This window comes from Xiphophorus hellerii, chromosome 22 (assembly GCF_003331165.1).
Source record: "Xiphophorus hellerii strain 12219 chromosome 22, Xiphophorus_hellerii-4.1, whole genome shotgun sequence".
Lineage (NCBI taxonomy): Eukaryota > Metazoa > Chordata > Actinopteri > Cyprinodontiformes > Poeciliidae > Xiphophorus > Xiphophorus hellerii.
In genome coordinates, this window is record NC_045693.1 from 23,265,948 (window position 1) to 23,292,887 (window position 26,940).

A 26,940-nucleotide genomic window follows, 5' to 3' on the forward strand; every position below is an offset into this window, starting at 1 on the left:
TTGAGAGACTCAGAACAGAAACTTTATTTTACTGTCAATCTATCATGTAACATCACCGACATGGACGACGACATTTTTATTGACTGTTCTAGAATGATGATTTAGAGTTTTGCTGCCAAACAAACTTTCATAAGTTTATTGAACTGACATTTAAATGGAGAATACACGATAAACTCAGATTAACGATGCTGTTTAACGTTTCTGTAAGAAAAAGCTCCGCAAGTCCTTTCGGTTTCCCGCCATTCCTCCTTACAGAGAGCTTTAATAAACCACCGTCCAGCCTGTGGTCTGCTCTACCACACGGTGCGCTTCACCCCCGCCCAGATGGAGCGCTTGGTTCCCTGCGCGTCTCGGACGTCGTCCCAGTGCAGCTTGGTGTTGGGGACCTCGTCCACGGTCTCCGGCTGGAGACGCGCTCCGTCTTTCGGGCTGGCCACCACCACGGGCAGCGGGCCCCGGTGGGCCTGGAACTCCACCACATGGAGCTGCTTCTTGTTGGCCAGGTTCTGATGAGTTTCCTGAAGGGTGGTCAAAGAAGTGAAAGAGATTTAGCACTATAATAATGACGAGGAGATAAGAAGAGCTTTATCTCTTGAGTTATTAATAAAAGCACAGGGGTTATGATGGTCTGAATCGACGAAAACAGTCAGATGCATCCTTACTCTGACAAAGAAGGAAACCTCCAATTTCCTGCATCATAGCCGGAGTAATTTATCTTTTATGTCTGTGTGAGATTAATCAGCTTATGAAATCGATTAAATCAGCAATTAAGACGTGAGAATTTTTAAGAGAATCATTTAAAATCATTTAGAGATCCGGCAGAAACAACTCAAGGCTTTAGTTCTTTATATCTTCAGAAATCTAATAGGAAAGATCTAAAAAATCTAAAAGAGGTGCTGGAATATTTAAACATTTAAAAACTAAATTTAGTAACTCTAAGAGAAACAGTCAGCCGCTGAATGAAATACAAACCCGGCGTGATGAGTTCATGTCGCCTTCTTCCTGTTAGCTGAAGTCTGAACCCTCACCTATGAGGAACATGGTCTTTTGACTTTACCTATAAGCCTCAGATGATAAAAGCTAGACTGGACTACTGCACCGATCTCACTGAATTTAAAATCATTGTCCAAAGTCACTCCAAGATTCCTAAGACGGTTCCGGTCCATTCAGTAACCTATCCACAGACGGGGATCCACTGGATTTTAATGGAAGGTAAACCTGAGTGTCATCTGCGTAGAAGTAGTACGTTATATTTCTGGAAAATAGATCCCTAGAAAATAGAAGCAAGCGCAATGAAAATAAAATAGCTGAGGATTATTAGACAATTGCTAGAGGGGAAAAAAGGATTAAATATCTGGAAAATTAATATTCAACCCCAGTAAAAATAAGAAAGCTCCTGCTTTCCAAACTTTTCTTTTTGTTTCTCAGAATTACCTTTTCATGCGAGCCCTAAATTCTGAAAAACTGCTTTCCATATTTTAACATTAAATTCTCATAGATTGATTGATTGATTGCCATCTCGTAGAAAGGGTTTAATGTGCATCAGTACAAAATTATCAAACAGTTTTAAAATCAGCAAAATACTTTTTAGCTGTATGTGGGTTTTTATGTGTTATCAATATTTAAATTAATTACGCATTAAAAACTGACTCAGTACAGTTTGGTACTTCAATCAAACTGCCTGAGTCTGTTCTCATTGGCCGATTCAACCGGCCTAAACAAATATAGACAATTCTAAATTAAGATTTTCAAAATGGATTGGACGCAAAGAATTACCAACACGAGTTCAGCTGTTCCCTAGTAAAGGATTAAAAAACAAAAACACTAAAACCAGAAATTTAGTGACTTTATTATTTGGAGAATTTTTCATTTTCTACTGACGTCCCAACATGATCTCACCTGATTGGCTAACCCAGTGAAGAGCGCCCGCGTGATGTTGAGGAGATTGACCGAGCCGTCCACTTTGCAGTACATGTCCTTGATGCCGATCAGCTTGCACAGCGTGATGACGGCCCTGTGGCAGCGCAGACCGTAACCTGCACGCACACACACACACACACACACAATTAAACTCCAGCTGCAGTCACAGCAGAATATGTAATGGTTAAATGGAAATGTGCACAGCGGAACATCTGGCTTGTATTAGCTCGGGCGAAACTGACGCCAACCAACCCTCGTTTTGCTTCTTCATGCGCAGAGTCGTCCTCTTGAACCTGGAGTTGATGTCGTGATAAACTGTCGGCGGAGGAAAAAAAAAAAACAGCTGCATAACGGCAGAGCAGAGACAGATGGAAGCAAAACAGCCAAACCAATAAATGATAAACAAATCCAGGAAATCTTAACGAGCTCCACGTGTTTTGTAGGCACTTTGAGCCTTGCTACCCGGTTTTTATCCCCCACCTAACCTTTTGGACGTTGTAGTTCTCTACATGCCCACCAGATGTCCCTCCCACTCACTGCAGCAGCTGCAGCCCATTACTTATTCACACTCACTTCTTCTTCCCCACAGGAGGAGCTGTGTGCTGCCAGACGCATTGCTTCAGGAGAAAATCCTGCGCTTGCCGACAACCAGTGAATCAAAGAACTCGATATTAAACGCGGCTGCTGCTGCAGTGCAGACAGACGTTGATGAGAACAGAGGAGGAAATACGAGTAAATGAATTTTCTAAGGATTTTTTTTTTTTTAGTGCTCATTTCACAAGTCAAGGTAAGTGAAGAATCAAAAAGTTGATTTAACTTAATATAAACTTCACATTCACTTAGGTGACTCATCCACCGCAGGGAGACGAGCATTTGCTGTAGCTGCAGGGGGTCCGGCTTCATCTGACAAAGTGAGAAAATCAAAACAGATTTTTTATTTTTTTTTTCCCAGAGTAAATAACTAATTTATCCTTCAGACGCTGGAAGACCGAACGGATAAAAGATATCACTAAATCTGGTGGATTTCTTCAAGCAAACGCCAAAAGTGAGAGAGGTTGATGTATTCGACGCTGCTGCTACTTATAAACGCACTTAACTTTATACAGAAAGCAGTGATTCAAAAAACAGAAAAATTACGTTTTTGGAGGAACTTTTACCAAAAAGAAAAAAAATCGACGACAAATCCCAAAGCACCTCACGACCTTTACGATCGAAGGGCCATTTCTGCCTTCAGTCCAGGCAAAATAAAGTCATTTAGAGACACCAATGTAACGTAATCTTTGACAACTTATAACTTCATATAGACAGAAAGAGCAACAGAAAGAAATATGTTTAGGCTTTCAAGTACAGAACAACACGCATTTTGCTTAAAGGGGACATTTTCATCTATTGTATGTGAATTATGAACAATTTACTTTTAGTGTCGTTCTGAATAACAGAAAAGCTGAAAAACTGCTAAAAACTTTAATTTATTAAATTGACATTCATTCAATAATTTAGATTCTGTGTTACATTGAGGGTCTGCATCAGATTAAAAATACCTAGTAAAACTAATATTAACACTAATAATAAATTCTATGCTACTCATTCTAATCTGAAACGGGTTGTTTTTATTGACTGCCAGCAAAAAAAATCCTAATAAGTAAAAGAAAATTGACAACATCAGTGTGTGTGTATTTAATATATTTATTTTGTTTCACTTATTGAGCTGAGTTAGTAATATGAATAAGCACTTCAATGATGTTCTAACTTATTGAATATGACTATATATTTAAAACATACAAGTCCAGAGCAAAATGCAACTGAGAACCTGTGCGGTTACCATCTGCCCTCTGTTCAGTCTGACTAAACTTCAGCTGATTTGTGCAAAACGATGAAAAAAAAACTACTTATAACTTTGTGTCATTCCCCATCAACGTCCATATTTTACACTTCTTTCTGTAGATTCCCTAAAAACCTTAAAGAATGAATGAAAGGCCGCCGTCTTCAACGCGACAGAAATATTTTAAAGAACTTGTATTTTTATATTTAAAGCAATATTTCAGCAGACCAGCTCTTGCTGCCGTTGTATTCCTTTACAAAGTCCTCCGTTGGGTCAAATTGTTTCCACAGAAGAAGAAATTCAAGTAATCCAAGGTGGCGGGTGGTGGTGACATTGAGACAAAGAGGAAAAAAGGAAGCAATCACACAGACAGGTTGCAGATGGCAGCACAGAGAGAGCGGAACCTGAGAAAATTAAATATACCACTGTTCACGAAGTCAAGCAGGGTACAGATACACACACACACACACACACGCCCACCCACACACACACACCCCGCCTGGTTTGGGGCCAAATTAGGAAGCTAACTTTCTCCTCTGGTGGGCGCGGCGGAGGCTGATGACTCACTCGCATTAATCTTTCTGACGCTGCTCTCCAGCAGCGGCGAAAGAAGCCAACTGGAGCTTTCCCATAAGAAAGTTCAAGTAATGCGTTCTGATTCTCGCCTTACAAAGCCATTTTTCAGACTATGTCACTTATGAGACCATGAGTAGGTGATTCAAGGGGGCAGCAGAGAGGAAAAAGGAGAAAGCGAAGTTGGGGAGATTATGAGCAAAGCGGGAACAGGAAGGAAACCTGGGCTGCGGAAGGAGAAGAGGTAAGATGTATAGACTGTTTAGTCGCCTCAGAGTATCCACGACCGTATTCAAACTAGTATTCAAATAGTTACATTTAATTTCGATTACGTTAACATTTTTAATCAAGTTAATTGCAGGGTCTGTAATTACTCAATCGCTTTTTAATCGAAAACTGTATGTCGACAAAATAAGCAACACTTTTTAATAAAAAAAAAAAAAAAGTTTTGTGGCTAAGTGGCAAGAGAAGCGGCTTTGCCGTCCATCGCTGTTGTTTGTCGAATGTCACTTGTGCGTCAGATTTATGGGCGTACTAGAAACAAAATATAAAGGTTCCAGCTCGGGAATTTTTTAGGTAAGCAAGCAAAACGTTTAATAATTGTGTAAAAAAATGTTAACACATTGAATTTCTGCTTCTAAAATGACTATAAGAAACACGTTATTATTGAAAAATATGGAAATTAAGTCTGGAAAAGGTAAAGAAATGTTCCTGTATTTGCTTGAAATGTAAAATTCTGACTGCTCCTAAAAATTATTTTGATTTTTAAACTTATCATACTATTATACATAATATTTATTATTGTTTTTGACATTTTTAGCTGGTCAATGAATCTGACTATCTGAAGCGGTAGCTGGCCTGCACTCTGCCGCTTTAAAGACCTAATTCAGGGTCACGTCAAGGTCATAATTTCAATAAATTAGAAAAGTATTTTTTCATAATAACCCTTTGAAAAGGTACTTGAATGAGTGAGCAGTCAGATCTCTTCTGTTATATGTTACTCGGAAACAACTGGGACACAAAGCAGGCAGTAAACTGGATATGAACCAGTACTCACTGGTCAGCTCTACTGAGATGAGGAACTTACTGGTGTGGTTGTTGTATCGCTCAATGTGGTACAAATGGCGTTTGGCTCGGTTCTTGGCCTGCAAATCATGGGTGTATGGCAAAACAGGTAGACAAAAGTTAAGATACACATTTTAAATATCTGATGACCTGGTCATTATCCAAATAAAGATTTGAATAAACACCAGGTAACGTGGTTAATGTTTTGTTTCATAACAACATTATTTAAATACTTAACTCAAACCCAAAGAGAAAATGAGCAAGTCGACCCCGAATCTGACGTGCTTTGAGTTCTTACCTTCCTCAGAGCTGCATTTCTGTCTGTTGCTTTACCCAAAGCGAACCCTAACGACACAGAAAGGAGAGACGGGTTACAAAACGGTTTTCCTCTCTCCCCTAAAGGACTTTTTTTTTCAGCATTAAAAGAAGAAATAAGTTCGAGAAAAAAATTATAAGTCAGGATTTACAAGGAATCTGCTCTGATGCGCCTGCTTTAGAAATTCTGTCGACTCCTAAACAACATTCAGAGTCAAACTGCACGACTTGTTTTAGTTTTAATTTATTTTTTTTAAAAAAAGAAAAAAGGATCAAACCTGCCACTCCGTTGCCATTTCCTACAGCAACCAAACAGCTGATGGACCTTTTCCTGCCCTCCCTGGCCGTCATGTTGAACACGCTCTTCACCTAAAATCCAACAGCAAACCCACAATGTGACCTGGCAACACGTAAAGACTGTATTTATTAAAAAAAGAAAAAAAAAAAGAAATCAGACTTGGAGGTAGAGAAGCACTCGGCAGAATTATGACATTTGCATTGATATTTCATAAAGTGCAGAAATTTTCCAGTCAAAATAGTCATTAGAAATCAATCAAAGACATACAGAAAAAGGTGCATATGAATTTCAAATCCATTAGTTTTCAAAATTTCAACGCAAATATTTTAAAATAAATCCACTGCATCCTACTTCAATTGTACATCTTTGTTTTAGTCAATGAGGTCCAAAACTTTACTTTAACGAGCGTCACCTGACAAAAGCATGTCAGGTTGCTCCATCTTCATAAAGGTGGTTAAGATTGGGCTGATGGTATTCTTGGGTCTAACTGCTTGTTGATTATGTCCCTGCAGTGTTCAGTTGAAACTGTAGGGGGCAGCAGTCACATGCCAGAAAGACAAATGAAAGTTTAAGAAAAAGAACAGAAGCTGAAGAAGCTGTGCAGAGGAGAGTTGGAGGACAAACAGAAAGGAAAAAAAAAAAACAAGATTATGAGAAAGGTAAGAGAAGTGAGAGATAAAACAGACAAAATGAGGAAAACAACACAGAAGTCAGGAGGAAAAAAAAGTCTCTAAAGACGAGGGTGGAAATTTGGTTTGACTTAATCTGACAGATTAGGTGTAGAAGAAGAGAGCCACAACGTGAGAAACAAACAAAACACAGAAGATGCATTAAAACTAAGAAAAAAAACATGGTTATGGTGAAAAGTATTGTGAAGAAGCGTTTCTGTGCAGCTGAACATGCGGATGTGCGTTACAGCAAACACGACGGGAAAAAACACGGGGGGGGGGGGAAGAGCATGAGTTGCGAGATCATGAGTTTGTGCGGCGCCCTGATGACACACAGGCAAACTGCTGACTCCCAGGAAAACAGCATAAAGTACGACACGACTAACACACACACACCCACACCCACACACCCACACACACCTGCACAGAAACACAGAGTGAGACAAGATGCTGGGTTATACCTTGAGCAGCTGAGCTGCTCGGTGTCCACAGTGATACATAAAATCAGCACATTAAACCGAGTTCATTAGGAAAATTAGAGCACTGATTAGAGTACACATTTAAAGATATTATAATGGACTTATTAATTTATGGGATTATTACGCAGTTGACACCCTTTCACCTAAGGAATTATTCATGGTTCTCAGTCAGCTTGAATGTAACGGTGCATTCACACCAGCTCCGTTTAATGGAACTTTGGTTTGTTCGTCTAGAAAGTCTGGTTCGTTCAGGGAGGTGTGAACACGCAATCGAACTCTGGTCCACCTACAATCCTAGGTCTCGGATCGGTTGAAGTGAATTCTGATGCGGTTCCAATGCATATGTGAATACCAAGTGGACCAGAGACCGCTCCAAAAGCAGGAAGCGGACTATAGCGCTGGGTATTCTGGGTAAATACAACCTAAATAAGCATTCAAATCTAGTGCTAGCTGGAGAAATGGCTCCGGGTCTCTTACTGACATCAAAAGAGAAATCTTACAACCACTCAAATCTGACGCTATTCCATTTTCGCTTACATTTTGCGGAGGAGGAAAATTGCACTCATGTCTTTAGAGGTTTTTGTACCGTTTTCTTCAGTGGTTCTTGGTGCAGCGCCACCACAGGTTTTTAAAAGGGTTTGGATCATCTGACAATGCAATATGAAAGCGAACAGAACCAGGTGAAAATGTAGCAAATGTTGCAATTTCGGTTCAGCTGTGGTTTAAAAATTTAACTGCCTCTCAGTGCGAGGTAACAGGTAGGGGAGGGGAAGTGTGTTGCTCTATGCGCTATACTGTCTGAGAAAACTCATTTCACTTTCTATGACATATCAGCACACGCTGCCTATTGCAGAAACCCAATTAGAGAATGGTCAGCATTTCCAAAAGAATGCTTGCAACTAGGGCTGACGCGCTTAATTGGATTGATCATGATAAATTGATTATGGAGAACTAATTTAGTAACTAACTGGAGTACAGTGATCCCTCGCCACTTCGCGGTTCACTTATCGCGGATTCGCTATTTCGCGGATTTTCATAATGCATTTTTTTTTTTTTTTTTTTTTGCATTGTGCTCTGCATTCTGATTCGCTAAAAACTCACTCCCGCTTCTTGTATCAAAACATGCTACGAATTGTGCTATCATTTTGTCGTCTCGTGCAGTTGTGTACGTACGTAAAACAGCTTGGCAAATTTAAAATTATCTTGTAATTTCGAACATCTCCTAAACCCATAGTGTCGACGAAACGGCCTGGACCGACAAAAGCACCTGCGGATGGGACCAAACGGCGGAAGATGCTACCTATCTCAGATAAAGTTAAACTTCTGGACATGCTAAGGGAAGGTAAAAGCTATGCAGCCGTTGCTCGCCATTACGGAATCAATGAATCTTCCGTTCGTTACATAAAGAAGGATGAAAAAAACATAAGGACGACAGCAGCAGTCAATTTTAATACGAATGCAAAAAGGGTTGTAACTGTCCGCAACAAGACCATGGTACGGATGGAGACGGCATTAGCTCTGTGGATTAATGACTGCAGGAAAAAAAACATAACCCTGGATACAAACGTTATCTGCACAAAAGCGAGAATGCTGTATGAAAACTTTGCTGTCAGTGACGGGGAAGAGGGAGAGGATGCCGGGCCCTCAGCAAGTGCTGCTGACAAAGTGCCAAGCGCATTTAATGCAAGCAAGGGCTGGTTTGAAAAGTTTAAGAAACGCTTTGGACTTAAAAATGTTTGTCTGCACGGTGAGATGGCGTCTGCGGATACCGCTGAGGCAGAAGCCTTCGTGAACAATAAATTCAAGGCGATCATTGAGGAGGGGGGATATAAGCCCGAACAAGTTTTTAACATGGATGAGACTGCCTTATTTTGGAAACGAATGCCCTCCCGCACCTTCATCATGCAGGAAGAAGCCAAAGCCCCAGGATTTAAAGTTCACAAAGACCGTTTGACCCTGGCTATGTGCGGAAATGCCGCAGGTTTCATGATTAAACCGGGGCTGATTTACAGGTCTAAAAATCCCAGGGCGCTGAAAAACAAAAATAAGGATGATTTGCCTGTTTACTGGATGTACAATGCAAAGGCTTGGATGACAAAAGCGCTCAATCTGGATTGGTTCAAAAACTGTTTCATCCCGGAGGTCAAGTGTTATTTGAGAGGAAAGGGACTGGACTTTAAAGTGCTTCTGCTCCTTGACAACGCCGGAGGTCACGGTAATGATTTGGCATATGATGGTGTGCAAATCGAATTTCTGCCGCCAAACACTACATCCCTGATTCAGCCCATGGACCAAGGAGTCATCCGTGCTTTCAAGGCTCTCTATACGCGCAACACCCTGCAACATCTTGTTGACGCTATGGACTCGGATCAAGATTTCTCACTGAAGGACTACTGGCGTGGATACACCATCGCATTGTGTCTCCAAAACATTCAGAGGGCCATTCAGGAAATGAAAACGGAAACTCTGAAGGCCTGCTGGAAAAAACTATGGCTAGAGGCAGTGCAAAACGCAACCGGAGGCTCGCTTGACGAGGTCCACCAATCTGCCGTAGAAACAGCTGTGAATCTGGCTAAACAGATTGGAGGAGACGGCTTTAATGACATGAGTCCGGATGACATAAACGCCCTGATTGATGGAGACGCACAGCCGCTGACCGATGCAGAGCTGGCAGAAATGACAAAGCCACAAAGCGACGATGAAAGAGAAGAGGGAGAAGAGGACACGAGAGATGAGGAGGAAGGACTAACGCTTGGTCGCTTAGCAACCATGGTGCGAATGGCCACTGAACTTAAGCGAGTAGCTGAGGAATGGGACCCTTTGATGAGCCGTTCATTACAGTTCTCCAACATAATCGATGGTGGCATGTCGGTCTACAAGGATCTTTTTGCAAAGAAGAAAAAAGAGCGACAACAGCTGCCTATCACTATGTTCTTCTCCCGAACAAACACACCTGCACCGCGGGCTTCAGAAGAAGAGAACACTGCAGAGCGCAGTCAGGATGCAGCGCCCCAGTCTGAAGAGCAGTGAAACGGCCTACACGTGAGTCACTGTATTTGTATACATGTAATAGTTGCTAATTGTAAAAAAAAAAAAAAAAAAAAAAAAGTTTTCTATTTCGCGGATTTCACTTATCGCGGGTCATTTTCGGAACGTAACCCCCGCGATAAACGAGGGATCACTGTATACAGATTTTAAAAACAGGCTATTTGCTGGAAGAACACCACATTCAGAGCAGTAATTAAGGCAAAAATGTACAAAAAAAATATACACATTTTTCATTTCAGATAAAGAAAAATCTTATGTTCTACCTAGAAAGTGGCAGTTTTAGGCGAACCCACCAAAAAACAAACTAATAGTCAATTTGCTTCGCAATCAGTTAATCCAAAAATAATCACCAGATTAGCCATACACTATAATTATGCTAAGTGAAGCAAAACTGGATGAGCTTTCCACTTCTATTCTTTAGCTGCAGATGACTAAGCATACACTGAAGGAATGTTGCTATTGCATTTAAAGCAATAAAATGTTTATTTTCTTATTTTTTTTAAAAAAAAGGAATATTTTAATGTGTTTCTAGTATTGTACTAAAGTAGACTAAAATTATGAAATTAAAAATTGATTACTGGGGCGTGGCGTGGTGGCGTAGGGGTTAGCGCGACCCATGTTTGGAGGCCTCGAGTCCTCGATGCGGCCGTCGCGGGTTCGACTCCCGGACCCAGCGACATTTGTCGCATGTCTTCCCCCCTCTCCTTCCCCCTTTCCTGTCAGCTTACTTTCATATAAGGGACAATAGAGCCCACAAAAGACCCCCTGGAGGGGTAAAAAAATAAATAAAAATTGATTACTAAAATAATGTGTGACTTGCACCTGAAGAAGCTAACAGTTACAAGCTAACTTTAACTTCTTACATCCACGACGGGAGTCTAATTGGAAAAGGAGGGACATTTAAAGGAGACAGAAGCTGCTGTAATATCTGACTGCAGACAAACGTAACCTGAAAATATAGTCCATCAATGGTCTGATAATGGTAAGACTACACATTTAAAATCTTGTGTACATCTGTATTTACCGCCATACGTTTATTCATAGAGCTGGCTCATCTCGGCTACAAATCCTGGCCTGCTCCGGCGCCTGCGTGCCAAACAAGAGGGAACAAGTGACAGGAAAGTGTTGCATCTCCTCCGATGGAGCTCCAAAGTTTAACTTCGCCTTCAGCTTCTCAACTTATGCAACAAGCACATTTCAGTGAAGGGTTTATAATTTAACCAGGGGGCCACAGACGAAGGATTGGGGTCAGGGTAGCAGCGAACACCAAAACACTCCTACAACAATCCTGCAGGACACGCCAACACACGCGTACACACCGAGGAGGTTCTGGATGCTTCGGCTTCCGTGGTTAAAAATAAAAATCGATACGATTTATTGGTTTTCCATCTCTAACTACACACTTATTGTTGATGTTTTCGCAGGAATCTACGAGCGCTTTGTAGATGCAGGATGTTGTGGGCATTTGCCACCTCTCATTTCGTTTTGTAGCCAAGTTTGCGCTTGAATTCAAGGATAAAAGCGAGGTTTCCGCACAGATGGTATTTCAGACGCACCTCGCAAACCAGATTCCATCAAGTTATTAATTCTCACGTTTCAGTGTTGCCTGTGGCCACCAGAGCTGACGCCCGCGAAGACGATGAGGCGCTCCTGGCTGCAGTTGTCATTTTAGGTGAGGATGCATGGGCTTTGGCGGCGCGTTAGCAGCACAGCAGATGGGCTAGGGATTTTTTTTTTTTCTTTCTAAGGCGGATGAGCGACAGAACGCCGGTGGGAGGATGTTTCTATCTTGCTCTCGCTGCTGCCTAATCGGTTATTTTCTCAATCTGTTGCTTCGCGTCTCCTTGTCTGTCTGCATTTGTCTATAAGTTGCAGTGCAGGGGGGGGGAGATCATTTCAGCACATGGGGCCGCAGGGCGATGAGAAAGCACAAAGAAACTGACAATCACAATAACATCACCGCTGCGTTAGCATGCATTACCTCGGCAACTCGGGCTTTCACGTTTTCCCAGCTCCGCGTACGATAAAGGGGTTTGTCGTACTTCATTGTTGCAAAGGTTTACGCTTGGTCATGCCCTAAATGCACCTCGAGTAAAATGATTTCTTTGATTTGAAAGACTTAACAATCTGGAGGTTTTTGAAACGGCTCATATTTCAGACACCAAAAAAATAATAAATTTTTTTACTTATTGCCAGAAAAACGGATGGACTTTTTAAGCACTTTCTAGAAGCAGTAAAAAAAGTGTAAATTTGCATAAAACGTCTCCTATAATATCTGGAAATCTAAAATACTCTCTTAAATGGTAAAACAAAAACTATAAAACACCGAGGATAATACAAACGCAAACAGCGTGTGTAATACATGCAGGCATTTTTTTCTCAACGTCAACTAATCTTGTATGTAAATCTTGCTTCAAATACAAAACTGACGTGTGTGTGTGTGTGTGCTACTTTACCTACTATTATTTGACCTGTGATTTTATAGTTTTTCTGGTCAAATTTAATGTGCTTGGCAGCTGCAATCTAAATTTACCACAAGATTAGAAGCCGCCCATCTCGTCTAAAAGTGCACATAAAATCTCTCTTTTTCTGCCAGCTGTTTGTTTGCAACCAAACTTTCAAGGTTCTTAACTTCAAGGAGAACCCCCCGCCCCCCCCCCAAAAAAACCCAACTTGTTCTATCACTGACAAGGTTCCATCTCCGCTAATGAAATCACTGAATCCAGTCCAAGAGGCTGCCGAACCTGGAGGGAGGCCAGGAACATCACTTTCATCTTGTTTCACTTTAACTCTGTCATCCCTTCTTTTCATTTTCAACAAACTACTTTGTGAGTGTGCCAGACATGCCATCTCTTTTCTTAGAGGCTGATGTTTGGGATGTATTGTTTTTAACTAAATGGTGCGCCACTCTGTGACATCGCTGGGCTTTAAATGAGATTTTGCATGACGACGTTTTATAGCATTTTCCCATCCAGGTAGGGAACATTTGGCTTCACCTCAACCTGATGTCAGTCATAAAATATTTACTCTGATCAGTAAAAGATAATGTACCCTAACGTTGGAGGAACTTGGGACTTTAGAGGATTAATAATTATACAATAAAAAGTCAAGATGTGTAGCAGTTTAAAAGATTAGTAAGACAGTTTTGCAATGCTTAAGTGTGAAACATACACTGCAAAAAAAACACAAAATCTCACCAAGTCTTTTTTGGTCTAGTTTCTAGGGCAAATATCTTAAGTGTGCTTGAAATGTGACAAATATAACTGACAAGTAACTTTTCAGCAAGACGAAGGAGTTTTTTTTATAACTGAATAAGTCCTTAAGATTGATTTAAAAAAGTACAAGTTATAAGGGAAATAATCTGCCAATGGAACAAGACATTTTTCTCATATTTAACTGATAAGATAGAAATAAAATGTCTTGTTCCATTAGCAGATTCACTTCCAACTAGTAGTTTTACATTAATATCAAGAAGTTATTCACTTAAAATAAGCTCCTACATCTAGTTGAAAAGTTACTCGTCATATTTGTTTCATTTCAAGTGTACTAAGGTATTTGTACTAGAAACTAGACCAAAAATACTTGGTAAAACTTAGTTTTTTTCATTATAACTCTCAACTCTGGATTAAACGTGTGTGTCTTCCTTTTAGGTCCCATTTACACAGGATTGGGAGCGCGGTGTCAGGAAACAGCCAGCATGTGAGTGGTCTTTAAAGGCTTTTTGGCACAGGATTCATACGTGCAGTGGGCTTGGCATCGAGTCAGAATTGCCTGACTGTTTTAACAAATCCTGAAAACAACGCGGTGAGGTACAAGTGGTTTATTATCACATGTAGCATGTAGGCGGCCTGGGAAGGAGCATCCTGGAGAACGGAGGCAGAAAAATCCAGACTGAGGCCTGCAGGAAACACCAATGAGGTTTGGTCATCGATAGTTTGAAAAACGAACAGCCAGCTGCGCCTCATCACACTCACTATGTGCAGGCAGTAGGCGAGTTGGTTGCCATTTCTGTTGCGTTCCTCTCCCTGCTCTGGCTTTGAGCAACAAGCTCTAGCCAGGCGATGGAGACAACCAATGCAGACTTGTCAAACAGCAAAAAAAAAAAAAAAAAAAAAGAATACAGTGCCATACTCTGGCATCTTTCCTGGAACAGCCATGCTGGACGAATATCATCAACTTTGGGTTTTTCAAGCAATAGGCTTTCAAAGAAAATCCCACAACATTTAATGCATGGAGTTTAATGAGAAAGAGGAAAAAGCTGGAGAACTCCTTTTCCGGTTCTTTTTGTAGACAATAAACAACTCATTAAAAAAGAAGAAAAACAAGTTGAGTCTTTGAGTCTCAGGAATGTCTTGGCTTTTCACCTTTCTAGAAATCCACAGAGATCATTGTGCTGAAGAATCGGATTCAGCTACATCCTCCCAGGCAGCCGACAGCCAGGTGAAGTCGTGCAGAAGTAGACAACAGCGTGCAGCTGCTTCCTAACGCGATCCAAGAGAGCGATCCCAAGCCAGGGTCAGGATGTGGAGCCATCCGAGATCTAGACGCTACGATCACTGCTGCTGATGTATTAGCATGAGTAAAGCACAGTAAAGGCATGAAAGAGCCAGTTTGCTATTAGGGCTGAAATGATTAGTTGGATTAATTGTGATGAATCAATTATTGAAACAATTGTCAACTAATTTAGTAATTGGTTAATTGTTAACTGGCATACACAAGCCCAAAAAAAAGCTCAACTGCTGAAAGAACAACATCCTCAGAGTGGTAATTAAGCCAAAACTGTGGAAAAAATTATAAATTTTCTACATATTTTGTACATTAACCCTCTCACAGTCTAAAGAGATGGGATCCATTAGACCCCAACAAGCTTTTTGCTGTGTGTATGTGTGATTTTATAAGTTGTTTTTTTTTTTTTGTTTGATAGTTTCGGGAACTGACAGTCTGACGGGACAACCCTCTAGTCTCCTCCTCCCCGCTATTTGTCCATGGTATTTGCTGGGCTCCTCCTGAGCATCACACAGGCATTTTAAAGGAAGGATGTGTTATTTTAGGCAATTAAATGTTTAAGTTTTTTATTTAAAAAGAAATTGAATCGTTTGCATATTTTGGTAAATTTCTAATATTGCACGAAAAGGGCCTAAAAGAAGAGCGCCACTTGCATTGCCCTGAGCCAATAAACACCAACGGCTATTGCAAAATCTGAAGTTTCTCTAACTTTCCAATTGCAGTCAAAAAACAAAAGTTTAGAATTTTGTGGTTTATGTCCACTTGTTTTCCCAAACTCAGATTCACAAGCCATGCTCCACCTCTCGCTTTTTCAGCCGTCTCCCTCCCCGCTTCCTCTCCTCCCGCTGGATCTGCTCACTAATGCAGCCTCATCGTCCTTGGGAGACGAGCCTTTTTTTTTCCTTCTTTTTTTTTTCCAGTAAGCCTCTTCCATTTCATTAGGCCTGAATTTATAGTGCCACACACAGACACACACTCATCCCCATGAAGGGTGTATTTATAGAAGGCGATGGCACCATAAAAGTGTCTGTCGGCTTCCAAGGGGAAGTCTAATGTCTGTGACACCGTTCTTATTAATGCGCACAGGAGAGCTGGGGAAGACTATCAATGCGAAACACACCCACACGCATTAATGTCCATATATGGAGTAGATAAAAATAAAATAAAATGCTTAAAAGGTGATTAGAAATGGCTATCATGAAGAAGAAGTGAACACCAGAGAAATCTACATGAAATATTTAGAAACGATATCCAGCTGTGCAGTAACCATGAATAATGCACAGCTTATTTCCTACAGATCTTCCAGCAGGATAATGTGTGTGAAGAAGGGCCACCGAGGCATAGTTGGGTGTTTGGCGTGTGTGTGTGTGTGACCCTGTGGCAGAGCTCCCACCAGCTCACCAGGGCCCATTAGTGCTAATTGAATTAAGGGGAGATTCTGCATGACGAACAGAGAATCTAAATGAACTGTCCGCAGAGAGTACCGTATCCATATGTCATCCAACACACACGCACACACACACACAGCCGCTTTGTCTTCGGTCTTTCAATTTAACAGCTGCTGAGGGGAGTCATTCAGCTGTAGGCCGAAACTTGAAGTTTCCTGCTACATTTTATTAGGGTTGCATGTTAAGATATTTTCTTTGGTTTAGTTTTACAACATAAAAAAATATTTTTTTTTTGTCAAGGACTAAACCTCTCAATTTAAAGTAACAGGTGGATTAAATAGGTGGCCAGATGTCATTATCTGTATTAGTTCAGCATTCTGGACAAAATCTGTCTTCCATGAGGCAGGAAGTTTCAAAATAAAAATGTTCTGTAAATTCATTAAAATGTAAATATACATATTCTTTAGGAATGTTGCAAAGATGAGATTATTTTCCAAAACAGTTGTACAATTGTTGAAATAAAGAAAACAACTATGCTGACATGTTGAGGTCACACCGACTGGAGGTGTTTTGTTCTGTGCTGAGTTAGCACAATTAGCATAGCCCATTTCTTAATGACAGCTCAGGTAAGAAACGGAAAACAAAGTTTATTTATAGTAGAACAGAGTAGTTAAAAAGTCTCTTTCTTCTCTTGGCATGCATGCCGCCCCGTTCCAACGCTGCCCAGGGCAAACACCCATCTCAAAAACACTGCTCAGCCAGTTACATATAATTGGACCTCAGCACTGTTCACTCACTTTAAATAGATGTGGTCACACTGTCCCGCATCTCTTCACGCTATCAAAATGAGAAGACCAGTGCAAAGGTGTGTGTGGAGCAGCAGTTTTAGATCAGGAATATAAAATTAACTTTGTGCACGTTTTATTTAGCTTATTATTTTTACCTCTTTAATATTGTCCCTGTTAAGGTACAAAGGGTAAAGCAATGAAGAGTTTTGCAGCTTAAATAACTCCACAAAAACAGAGCTTAGGTGAGTCTTAACAGTGTTAATATTTTAGTGACTTTAGGAAAATATTAGTAGAACTCCAAAATGGCATCATGCCTGTGTGTTTAGTTAAATAAGTTGGGCAAACCATAAAAGAAGAAAGAGAAAAAAAATAAACATATGTTGTCTGCTAACATCTATTTAGACGTAAATCCGTACAGCGGAGGTGAAATATTAAAGATTCACCAAAGAAACAACTCAGCCAGTTTCCCAAATCGACAACTTCTCTTTTCTTACTCAACAAAAACTTTTACTTTTGCTCTGATAATTCTGGCTGAAAGTATTGACCTTCTTTGTTCAAGAGGAAAAATGTCAGACACTACACACTCTGCGCTTTCAGACTTTCTGCTTCCTTTGCTCAGCGACCCTGAACAGAACCGGAAAGATTAGAATCCGTCACGGTTCTCTTTAGGTAATTTTTTTTTAACGTTCAAAGATTCACAAAAAAGTTTGTCTAGCTCTGTTCATACAGCTGATATTTCCCTTCTGACTTTCACTGCACAAAACGCAAGACTTCAAGCAATAAAAATGCAAATGATTTGTAAATGAAAAACAATAACAGCCTTCCAGACTAGAATAGGGGAAAAAGGATGTGCTGCAGAATTTTTTGATGTATTAAAACTCTTTGTTTTTGTAGCATAATCTCAAAATGACAATTTGAGAGGAATTAATACTCCATGTCTTGGATAATATGTACAAAATAACTGTAACTAAATAAATCTGTTATTGATTCATTTTAGGTTCATTAAAGTTTGTTTCAAAATCAACAAATCAAGAACAAGTGAAAGAAATTCACTTAAAAATACATACCTCAAATTGTAGTGACATTTTCCATTTGACTGGGGTGTGTTTAAGCTAAGTGTCATATTTGTGCTTCAATTTCAATACAAAATTAATTGACTATGACATGCTCAAATAAATATATGTCTTAGAATTTCCATCTGATCGGCATAGATTAGTGATTAGTAGATCACGTTTTTCTCTAGTCATTGAAAGCGTCAAAACTCAGAACTGTCACAATTTATTGAATTTGTGCATCAACCAATAGCATGTATTTTGATATGTCCATTTTTACTTTAATAAAAAAATAATTTCTTATTAATAATATTTTTGTCATATTACGCTTTGCAAGTATGATTTTATTTCGTTCTTTAAAGCGTGATTAAAACAATGTGATTCCAAACTCAGTGCATCATTAAAATAATAATGACAACTCTTCTAAAACAATCAGCCCTTAAAAAAAAAACAACAACTTGTGTACGTTTGTAATCTGTTCAGTACAATGAAAGAAAAACTCACCTCAATGACTCGAGAATCAAAGTCTTCATAGGTTTCTGCCAAGACATGGAAAAAAAGAGAAAGATTTGAAACTCAAACACACATCCCCACATGATGAACAGATTAGACTGGCCTCCTGCTGGCAGGACAAATGCCCAGAAGTCTTTGCAGCAGCATGACGAGTTTGCACTTCTCATTTTCAGTGACCTCTGAAGGATGTTTGTTTCCCCGCGGCAATCTGCTCACTTCTAACCAATTAACAACAAACAAAGGCGGAATTCAACAAAAGGCCATGGAGGAAAAAATAAAGAGAAAAAAAAACTGTATCGGCACACATCTGTCATCTGGGGGAATGTCCCAACGTCTTTACGAAAGCCGCCCTGATCACAGGCAAACAAGCTGTAAATGCACCGCATCCATCGATTGTGTGTTGGGGAGAATAACAAGTAAGAGTGTGTGTGTGTGTGAGCAAAGAGGCGTAAGACAACAAATGTACATACAGTGCCTTGCAAATTGATGAGATTTTACACATATTGTTCAGTTACAACCACAAATTTCAGTGTATTTTGAGGTGATTTTGTGTTATAGACAAACATAAGCTAACACAAAAGTGTGAAAAGTTTTTTTTTTTTACAATAAAACCATTAAAGACATTTTACTCCAATACCCCTAAATAAAATCCAGTCCAACCATTTGGTTGCATAAAAAGCTCACCTCTATGTAATTTAGTTCATCACGACATGCCGACTGTTAGGCTTTGTAAAATCGGCAGCATTGTCTGGTTTGCCTTATTTGGCTGTACTTTGAATCATTTGGCGATAATAAATTTGAGTAAATTAAAAAAAAAAAAAATCAGATGAGGCGTTCCTCAGGGGTCTATTCTTTGACCACTTTTACTCATCAATTAATTATTTTATTTCAAATTTCTTACTATATTTGAATCCTGGTGACACACAGCTTTATGTCTGTGTGTCCGTCCATGACCAAACCCCAAAACAGCCACTGAGTCAAGAGTGAATTTTCTTCAGTTTGACGCAGATAAAACTGAATTAATAGTTTTTAATTTAAACCTTCAGCTATGAGGACAGGCTGACAACATGAAGATAAGAAATGTTCTCCATAACACTCCACCCTGACCGGCTAACATTCAAAAGTTTTAAATGAAATCTGCAATAATTGCACTAATAAACAATAACAGCTCCTTATTGCGCCTGAAAGACCTTTACAATTGATATAGTCATAGTTTGAAATGGGAAGAACACTAATAATAATTACTTTAATATTTTACAGCGCTCAATGAAAACCAAACGGTAACGTAGTCTAATTGGCTTTTAACAAAGTTGAAAAAAACTTTGTTGAAAGAGAAAATTTCATAATAAAGGCCAACATAAATCTTGAAGGTTCAATAAAATGCAACAAGACAGTCAGTACTGAAGGAGAACAAACAAAGATTGAAAATGTGTGAATTAGAAAGGCTTAATAGGTTGAAAAAAAAAAACATGAGATGAAGGATGAAAAGAACAAGCAAAGAGCAGAAATTACAGAAAAACTCGGGGTGTGATTTAAGCACAACGTGTGAAACAACAGGGAAAGTAAAAAGGGAGGTGAAAACCCATCTAAATCAACACGCAAGGACAGAAATGTCTTTCTAAATTAGGAAATCGTTCCACTTGACACTTGAGTCGAAGCCTCATCTTCATCACTGATAATGGGCTCCCATGCTGACCTGTCACTCTTTCTCTCCCACACACAGCTGCACAGCCCCTTATTACTCCTCTGCTGCCTCATCCGTCTCCCTCTCGTCCCACCGCTGCCGTTATTTCCACGTCCTCCTGTGCCACTCGGCGCGTCTGTCCGAGAGTGAGCTGTGCCTCTGAGCCTTGTCTGTGTCATGATGCCGACTCACTGATGATTATCCAGTCTGCACACAGGCCGCGCTTAGATGTCGCTTTTAGACTGGAGTGTCTGTGCTTGGGATTTTAGTGCAGGTCGCCTAGCGCATGTCGAATTGCAGAGGTTACGCCATCTTTGCAAAAGTACCAAGACTTGATGATGTAGTTGTGCGAAAGAATTGCATAACGCACTGGTTCTAATTTCTACAAAATACGATTAAAAAAAATATTCTGATGAAATGCAATGTTTATGTAACATAACATGTAAAAGTGTAATGCGTGTGAAGAATTTTGCAAGTAGAAATTTGTATTCATTTCCAGGTTGTTTGTGGTTGGAAATAAAAGCAATAGCAGAGAAGGGCTGAATCGATTAATTGGATTAATCGTTATGAATCGATTATTGAAATAATCGTCAACAAATTTAGCAATCGATTAATTGTGGTGTATACAGATTCAAAAACAGGCCAATTGAAAAAGACCAACATACTTAGATGAGTAAATAAGCCAGAAATGAACAAAAATATGTACATTTTGTATTTCAGTTTAATAAAAACCTTCTTTGTCTGTAATTAGACTCCACCCAAAACTCCTCAGGACTTCAAAGGGTTACATTGTCGTAAAAAAATAAAATGAAATTCTATTACGTTCCTTTTGCTTTCCGATTATTAAACATTGAATCCAAAAAATAGTCAACAGATCAGCCCTACACTGTATTGTTGTTAAGTCGAGCAGACTTGATGTTGAAGTATTTCTTTTTTGTGCTACAAATTATCAAGGAAACTATGGAATACTACGTTATGACATTTTAGGAATTAAGATGTTCATCTTCTTACTTAAAAAATTGCAAGAAGTGAAAAATCAGCACAATGTATCAATTTCTTTATCCGATTAATCGTCAGGAATAATCGATTATTGAAACAATCGTCAGTTGCGGCCCTGAAGCAGACAGTTTTTTTGACCCCTCTGGGTGTCTGGGAGCAGGTTACCTCCATTGGGTCCGGGGTCAGGCTGCCCCAGGCTGATGCCCCCCCAGGAGCTTCCGGTCCAGCCTCTCTCTCTCTTCACCTTCATCCTCCTCCTCTTCTCCCACTCGTCCCTCTGCCGCACTGCCGGGAGACAAGGCAGACGAACGTCTCACTTCGAGCGGCTCGACGCGAGACACGTCAACGGGGCTTTCAGTCACTGTCAAATTAGGCGTGTGATTACTGCTAACTAATGAGATCACAGTGGAAACAAATTGGAAACTTCTCACACCAGCGGTGCTTCAATTTCTCAAATTGAAGACTTAATTTGCCCCTCTGTCCCCGCTGTTTTTCTCCTGATGTTTCACAAAAAGGAAATTTCCATTGCATTAAATGATGGTAACAATATCACACAGCTTTGTGAAGTAACTAGTTACTTCTACTTAGTTACATTTACTTGAGTAACTTTTGGGGGGGAGGAATTACTTTTAGGAGTATTCTTTTACTATTCTGCACTTTTGTACTTTATATGAGTAATTTTATTATGAAGTATTACTACTTTTGCTATTTTTAATTTCTGGAGTTACTTCACTGAATGAAGAACAAACTTGTTCTAACCAAAAATTCACCACACGCACACAAGTATTACACTAAAATAATGTAAAATGATTTATTTTGTTATTTTGTAATCATATTATTTATATAAATTATTTCCATGTAGGTTGTAAAATACAAAAATGCATTTTACAACATAAAACACATTTTGGTCCGTCTGATTATGTAATTTCTAAACATTAAATGATTGATGTTTTGATCAGATACAGTATTTGAGTGTCATTTTTCACCAAATACTTTTTTACTCTTACTTGAGTCAGTTCTTGGATGGCTACTTATTACTTTTATGTGAGTAAAAATATGCAGAAGTATTGCTATTCTTACTTGAGTACAATGTTTATCCACCTGTCCACCTCTGGTTGGTAACAAAGTATTTATGATTTAAGCTCAATCTTAAGTCTGCAGAAGCAGATAAAAAAAATGTAACGTGTGTCAATGTGTGTTTTTACTTAGTTCAGCGTGAACTTCCTGTTGCTCGGCGTCGCTTCTTCGGCTGAAGCTCTGTACCGCGCCGTCTTTTAATACAGGAGAATTCAGACCAGGCCACAAAAAGCCACCTCGACCTGAAGACAGATGAGAACAAGGAAATCTGTTCGATAGACAGCAAAACTTCAAACATGTACGGAGGTAACGGTGCATTTTAAAGATTTAGCCATGTTTTTTTTTTTGCAGTACACAGAGAATTAGGCTAATGAACACATGGTATTTAGCTAAAATGAGGTCAAAACGAGAGGAAAGACAGAGAGAGAGTGAAAGAAAAGTGAGGAAAAATGATTCCAAATCCTAAAAAGAGGACACAGTGAACAAAAAGTCATTTTTCTTATCAGCAAAGAGCTGCAATTCATTCATTCAGACTGGCTTATGAATATTCTAGAGCGCCGTGTCCATCAGCTGTCTGTTAGCATTAGTTAGAGGCATAAGTGCCAAATTATTAGAAGCAGCTCTCTAAATTAAAGCCAAGGAGGATAAATTACAGCCTGTTTGAAAAGGGAAAATCATGTAGCCAACCTCATGTTTATATCTGAATCAACTGGGACATAGAAACACTCTTGACACTTCAAGAGTCATTTTCCAAACACAAACAGATGCCGTTTCACCTTCTCCGATCAGCTGTCCTCGATTGAGGTCTCTCCTCAGTTTGCGTTTGGTTCGCTTCCCTCTGCCCTTTCTGGCTCCGGCTCCGGATTCAGCCAACACACCCCTCCACAGTTCCTCAGCCGTCACTGCCAACACACACACACAAACACACATCAATCATAATTAATGATTTTTTTTTGTGTTTTTTTTTAAATAGGTTCTTATCTTGTCTTCTTGTACTTAGAACCTGAAGAAGTGAATCGTAACATTTAGCTCATAATTAGAAAAATTGCTGAATGTTAAAATATGAGCAAAAATGACTATGAATAAATTATTTGTTGAGCTAAATCAGACTGACCATACAACTCAAGCAGATTCATCTAAAGGCCAAATGTAAAAGAATTTTGCCATTTAAAAAGTGGAAAGATTTTAAATCAAAATTATTACTTTTAAAAAACATTTTCATGTATTTATATAATATGGAAATGATTAGGGTCTATACGATACAAACTAATTTCACAGAATAAAAAAGTGGTTTAAATATGGGGTAAAATATTTGCTAGTTCTATAACAAAAACTACATAAACACATTTAGATCACAAGACTGAACATAATATTTGCTTAATATAACAAATATAAAGATTCACTTTATTTTTCAAGTGGATATTAAAGTATATTCATGACCTTGCTCGGAATAAGAATCAAGACCCATCTGGTTCTCCTGTGAAAAATCTGGATGAGAAAAGCAGCAGAACCATTTTACGCATGAGAACGAATGTGTTTTCTGATCGGAGGCCGAGTCGATGTAAAGTGACGGGTTGTTGCTGTTTGTGTTGGCTTCGGATCAGAACTCAAACTGTGAGTGAGACATGCTGACAGTCAGAAGGCATTTAACATTCCTCAACTTGGACATGAGTAAGACTGAAAAATGAGGAGCCGCCATGAAGGCAGTCAGGATGAGAGGCAGAGAGAGTTCATGAAACGCTTTGGCAGCTTCACATGAGATCAACATGGCCGCCTTTATCGTTCTGACATGATGACCAAAGAAGCAACTGTTCAGATGGACCAGGAGGTTTAGAATTATTACAGTACGAACTACTGCTGTAAATATCTCAGTGTCTTTTACCATACAGGTCTTTTTAATCAAGACTTGTCTGGTATTATAGTTTTGAGAATAATAAGTTTATATGGGGCCCTAAATGTAATACTTTAACAATGCAGTTGTTCTGAATCGCAACATAAAGACAAAACAAAATTGAAGAAAATATTAGCTTTCAGTTTCAGGAACTGAGTTTCAGTTTTAAAACAGTTTCTTCTTGGTTAAAGTTTTATAGTATTTAATCAGTTGGTTATATTTTCATTTTGATGTAACATTTTGTTGTTAATAAATATTTTTATTTGCTTTATGTATATTGTTTTTCTCCCTGATTTATGTTTGATTTTGCTTTTTGGTTTTTAATCTAAACATTTTTTTCCTCTTAGTTCCTGTATATTAAGCATTAGTAAAGTGACCCTTTGGGTGCATTTTCAATTATTTATATTTTATTAACACATTGTGTTCATTATGTTCAAGTATTACGTGATCATATTCAAGAAGAACATGATCAAGAAATATAAATAAAATCTCAGTTTTGCATTCCATGATATAAATATGGAAATCAAAATATTCTGTTGTGATTTTTTTCCCTCTGCTTTATTGTTTGATGTTTTTTACACATTTTGCAATAAATATTATTTTTAATTTGCTTTTGTTTTGTTGTTTTGGTTTTTGGAGGATCCAACTCACTTTTTTTATATAAATATATGTATAAATGAAAACAACAGAAGCAGGGTAGATGCATTATTTCAACTAGACTTATTCTTTTCCCCCATTTTTTTTAATCACACCAACGGTTTGTGTTTTTAAGGCACACATGAAAAAATGTCCTTAACTCACACTTGTTGAAGAAACTGCCATGTCTGCTCTGCTGCCAGGTTGCTGACGGGTTCAACAGAAACTCTGGGCGTCTCTGCAGAGAGCCTGCTGAGGTTCGACAGACAAAGTGAGACATCTGAACAGCTCCCACCGTGGTGCGGAGTGATGCTGCGCCTGGAAGACAGGAAGAAGACAGGAAACGTGTATAAAAGCTGCAAACTGTCTTTTCCACTTAGGCAAGCCATACAGTAGATCTTCTAAGTGTACAAACGCAACTTCAAATGTTGGGATTCTGTATGAAAATCTTTGTAATCATAGTTTGATATGTAAAATCTAAAAAATAAATTTAAAAAAAGCAATAACCTTGTTGCCCAAGTGTGCAACTAAGGAAAAAAAGCTACCAACTTAGCCCAATGTTAGATATTATTTGACCTCTTGGGAAATCCAGAACTTCCTCTAACTCATCGTTTTGTTTTATGGTCAGAAAAGTTGAGTTTTCTCAATATAACTCACTGACAATTCATCCAGGAAGCCACAGAAGAACCAAGAACAGCATATGAAGCGCTGTAATTTTCACTCGCATGTTAAGGTCAAAGTTGATGATTTAGCCACAAGAAAGAGACTGACTAAAGAGGCTAAAATTTCTATGACATTAGGGGAATTTCAAGGCCAGAACAACTGCTGATCGAAAGACCTCAAAGATCCATTTCACATTCAACAAAACACAAAACCTGGTGACTCCGGCTTTATAGAGGAAAAAAACACTATCAAGTAATTACAACACGATGGTCTGTGATGGTCTGAAGCTATTTTGACTCTTCAGAGCCTGGACTATTTGTATTATTGATGGATCCATGAAATCTGATGGGGGAAAAACTGAACATCGACGCATGACCTCAAGCACAGAGTAGATATGCAGCAGAACAAAGATTCACAGCAGCCCGTCCGAAAAATAACCAGCTATCACAAATGAATAATGAGAGCTGATGCTGCTAAACGTGGCACGAACAGTTGTTGGGCCAAGAATGCATCATGCACATTTGCTTATTGCCAAGTTGGAGGTGGACATCCGTTTGTCCTCTAATAAATGGAAGCGACTTAGCGATTTATTTCGACTGTTTTGCTGGGGAGTTTTTTTTTTTAAATCATCTAGCATTTTAAAGTGCAGGCCGAATAAAAATCCCGTGTCAAATCACGTTTGCGTTGCCGAGATTAAGCAAGTTAAACAACCAGCAGCACTGACCTATAACTCTTAAAACATAAACACGTTGTCAATAACAACCGCTGCAGGTAAAATGCCAGAATATAAAGCTGCTAAGTCTTCAGTACTGCTGATATAAGAGGTGGCTGCGTTCCGACTGTGGCTAGTTATCTGCAGGGACAGGCTTCTTTGGCGTTAGCACACGCAACAGACAAGAGTAACACAAACACACCACTCTGACATCAGCTAGCACATAACGACAGACTGAGATAACAGAGATATCAAAGTTATAGAAGATATAATAGACACATAATTAACCTCCGAGCGTGATGCGGAGGGCACTGCACACCCATACGGACGCCGCCATGTTGGGGAAATAATGGGTCCTTTGGAAGTCAACAAGGCGACTGTACTGTTGCCTGTTAAAAAAAAAATGGAAGGACAAAAAAAACACAACAAAGTAATATTTTTTTTAAATCATTAATAGTCCTACTATTAACTGTCATTAAAGAAGTTAATCAAATTTATTAGTCTAATTTCTTAGCCGATTTAAAGCATTGTAACTTTGTACATATTTTTCAGTCATAATTTCTACCGGCCATACAACTGGACATACTCAATCAATCAACTCACTTTATTTTGGTCAATTGTCAACGTCAAACACAGGAAAAAAATAAATAAATAAACAAACCAATAATTTATCGGAAAAGGAATAGGCTGAAGCTGAATACTGAATTTTGACATGATAAAAAAAAAAAAAGACAAACCAAAACTGTATTTCAGTCAATTGTCGAAAACAAAACCATCAAAACAGAATACAGAACATTTAAATTTCACATTAATCATGCACTATTTTCACAAAGAAGTTTTAAA

General features: G+C 39.0%; 1 protein-coding gene and 3 long non-coding RNA genes across 5 annotated transcripts in view; 2 read left to right on the forward strand and 2 right to left on the reverse strand.

Moving 5' to 3' along the window:
- Positions 1–26,485, reverse strand: mrps5 (mitochondrial ribosomal protein S5). The gene is made up of 12 exons (XM_032553356.1): positions 26,386–26,485; positions 24,888–25,040; positions 22,972–23,097; positions 22,324–22,437; positions 21,284–21,403; positions 18,427–18,461; positions 5,974–6,064; positions 5,679–5,725; positions 5,403–5,460; positions 2,173–2,235; positions 1,900–2,036; positions 1–518 (listed from the first exon to the last, which is right to left on the reverse strand). The coding sequence occupies exons 1-12, from the start codon at positions 26,432–26,434 to the stop codon at positions 294–296; spliced, it is 1,218 nt and encodes a 405-aa protein (XP_032409247.1). The 5' UTR covers positions 26,435–26,485; the 3' UTR covers positions 1–293.
- Positions 2,230–26,940, forward strand: part of LOC116713253 (uncharacterized) — a 44,509-nt gene continuing 19,798 nt past the window's right edge. Inside the window, exons 1-3 of the long non-coding RNA XR_004337836.1 lie at positions 2,230–2,652; positions 2,764–2,831; positions 2,898–2,974. This is a non-coding gene — a long non-coding RNA (uncharacterized LOC116713253). The remainder of the gene's footprint in view (positions 2,653–2,763; positions 2,832–2,897; positions 2,975–26,940) is intronic.
- Positions 4,077–11,546, forward strand: LOC116713255 (uncharacterized). Its single transcript, XR_004337839.1, has 2 exons — positions 4,077–4,559; positions 11,233–11,546. It is a non-coding gene; the product is annotated as an uncharacterized LOC116713255 (long non-coding RNA).
- Positions 6,139–18,416, reverse strand: LOC116713254 (uncharacterized). 2 transcript variants are annotated; one of them, XR_004337837.1, is made up of 2 exons: positions 16,204–18,416; positions 6,139–7,081 (listed from the first exon to the last, which is right to left on the reverse strand). It is a non-coding gene; the product is annotated as an uncharacterized LOC116713254 (long non-coding RNA). The 2 variants fall into 2 exon arrangements; XR_004337838.1 differs by having other exon boundaries at positions 16,200–18,416.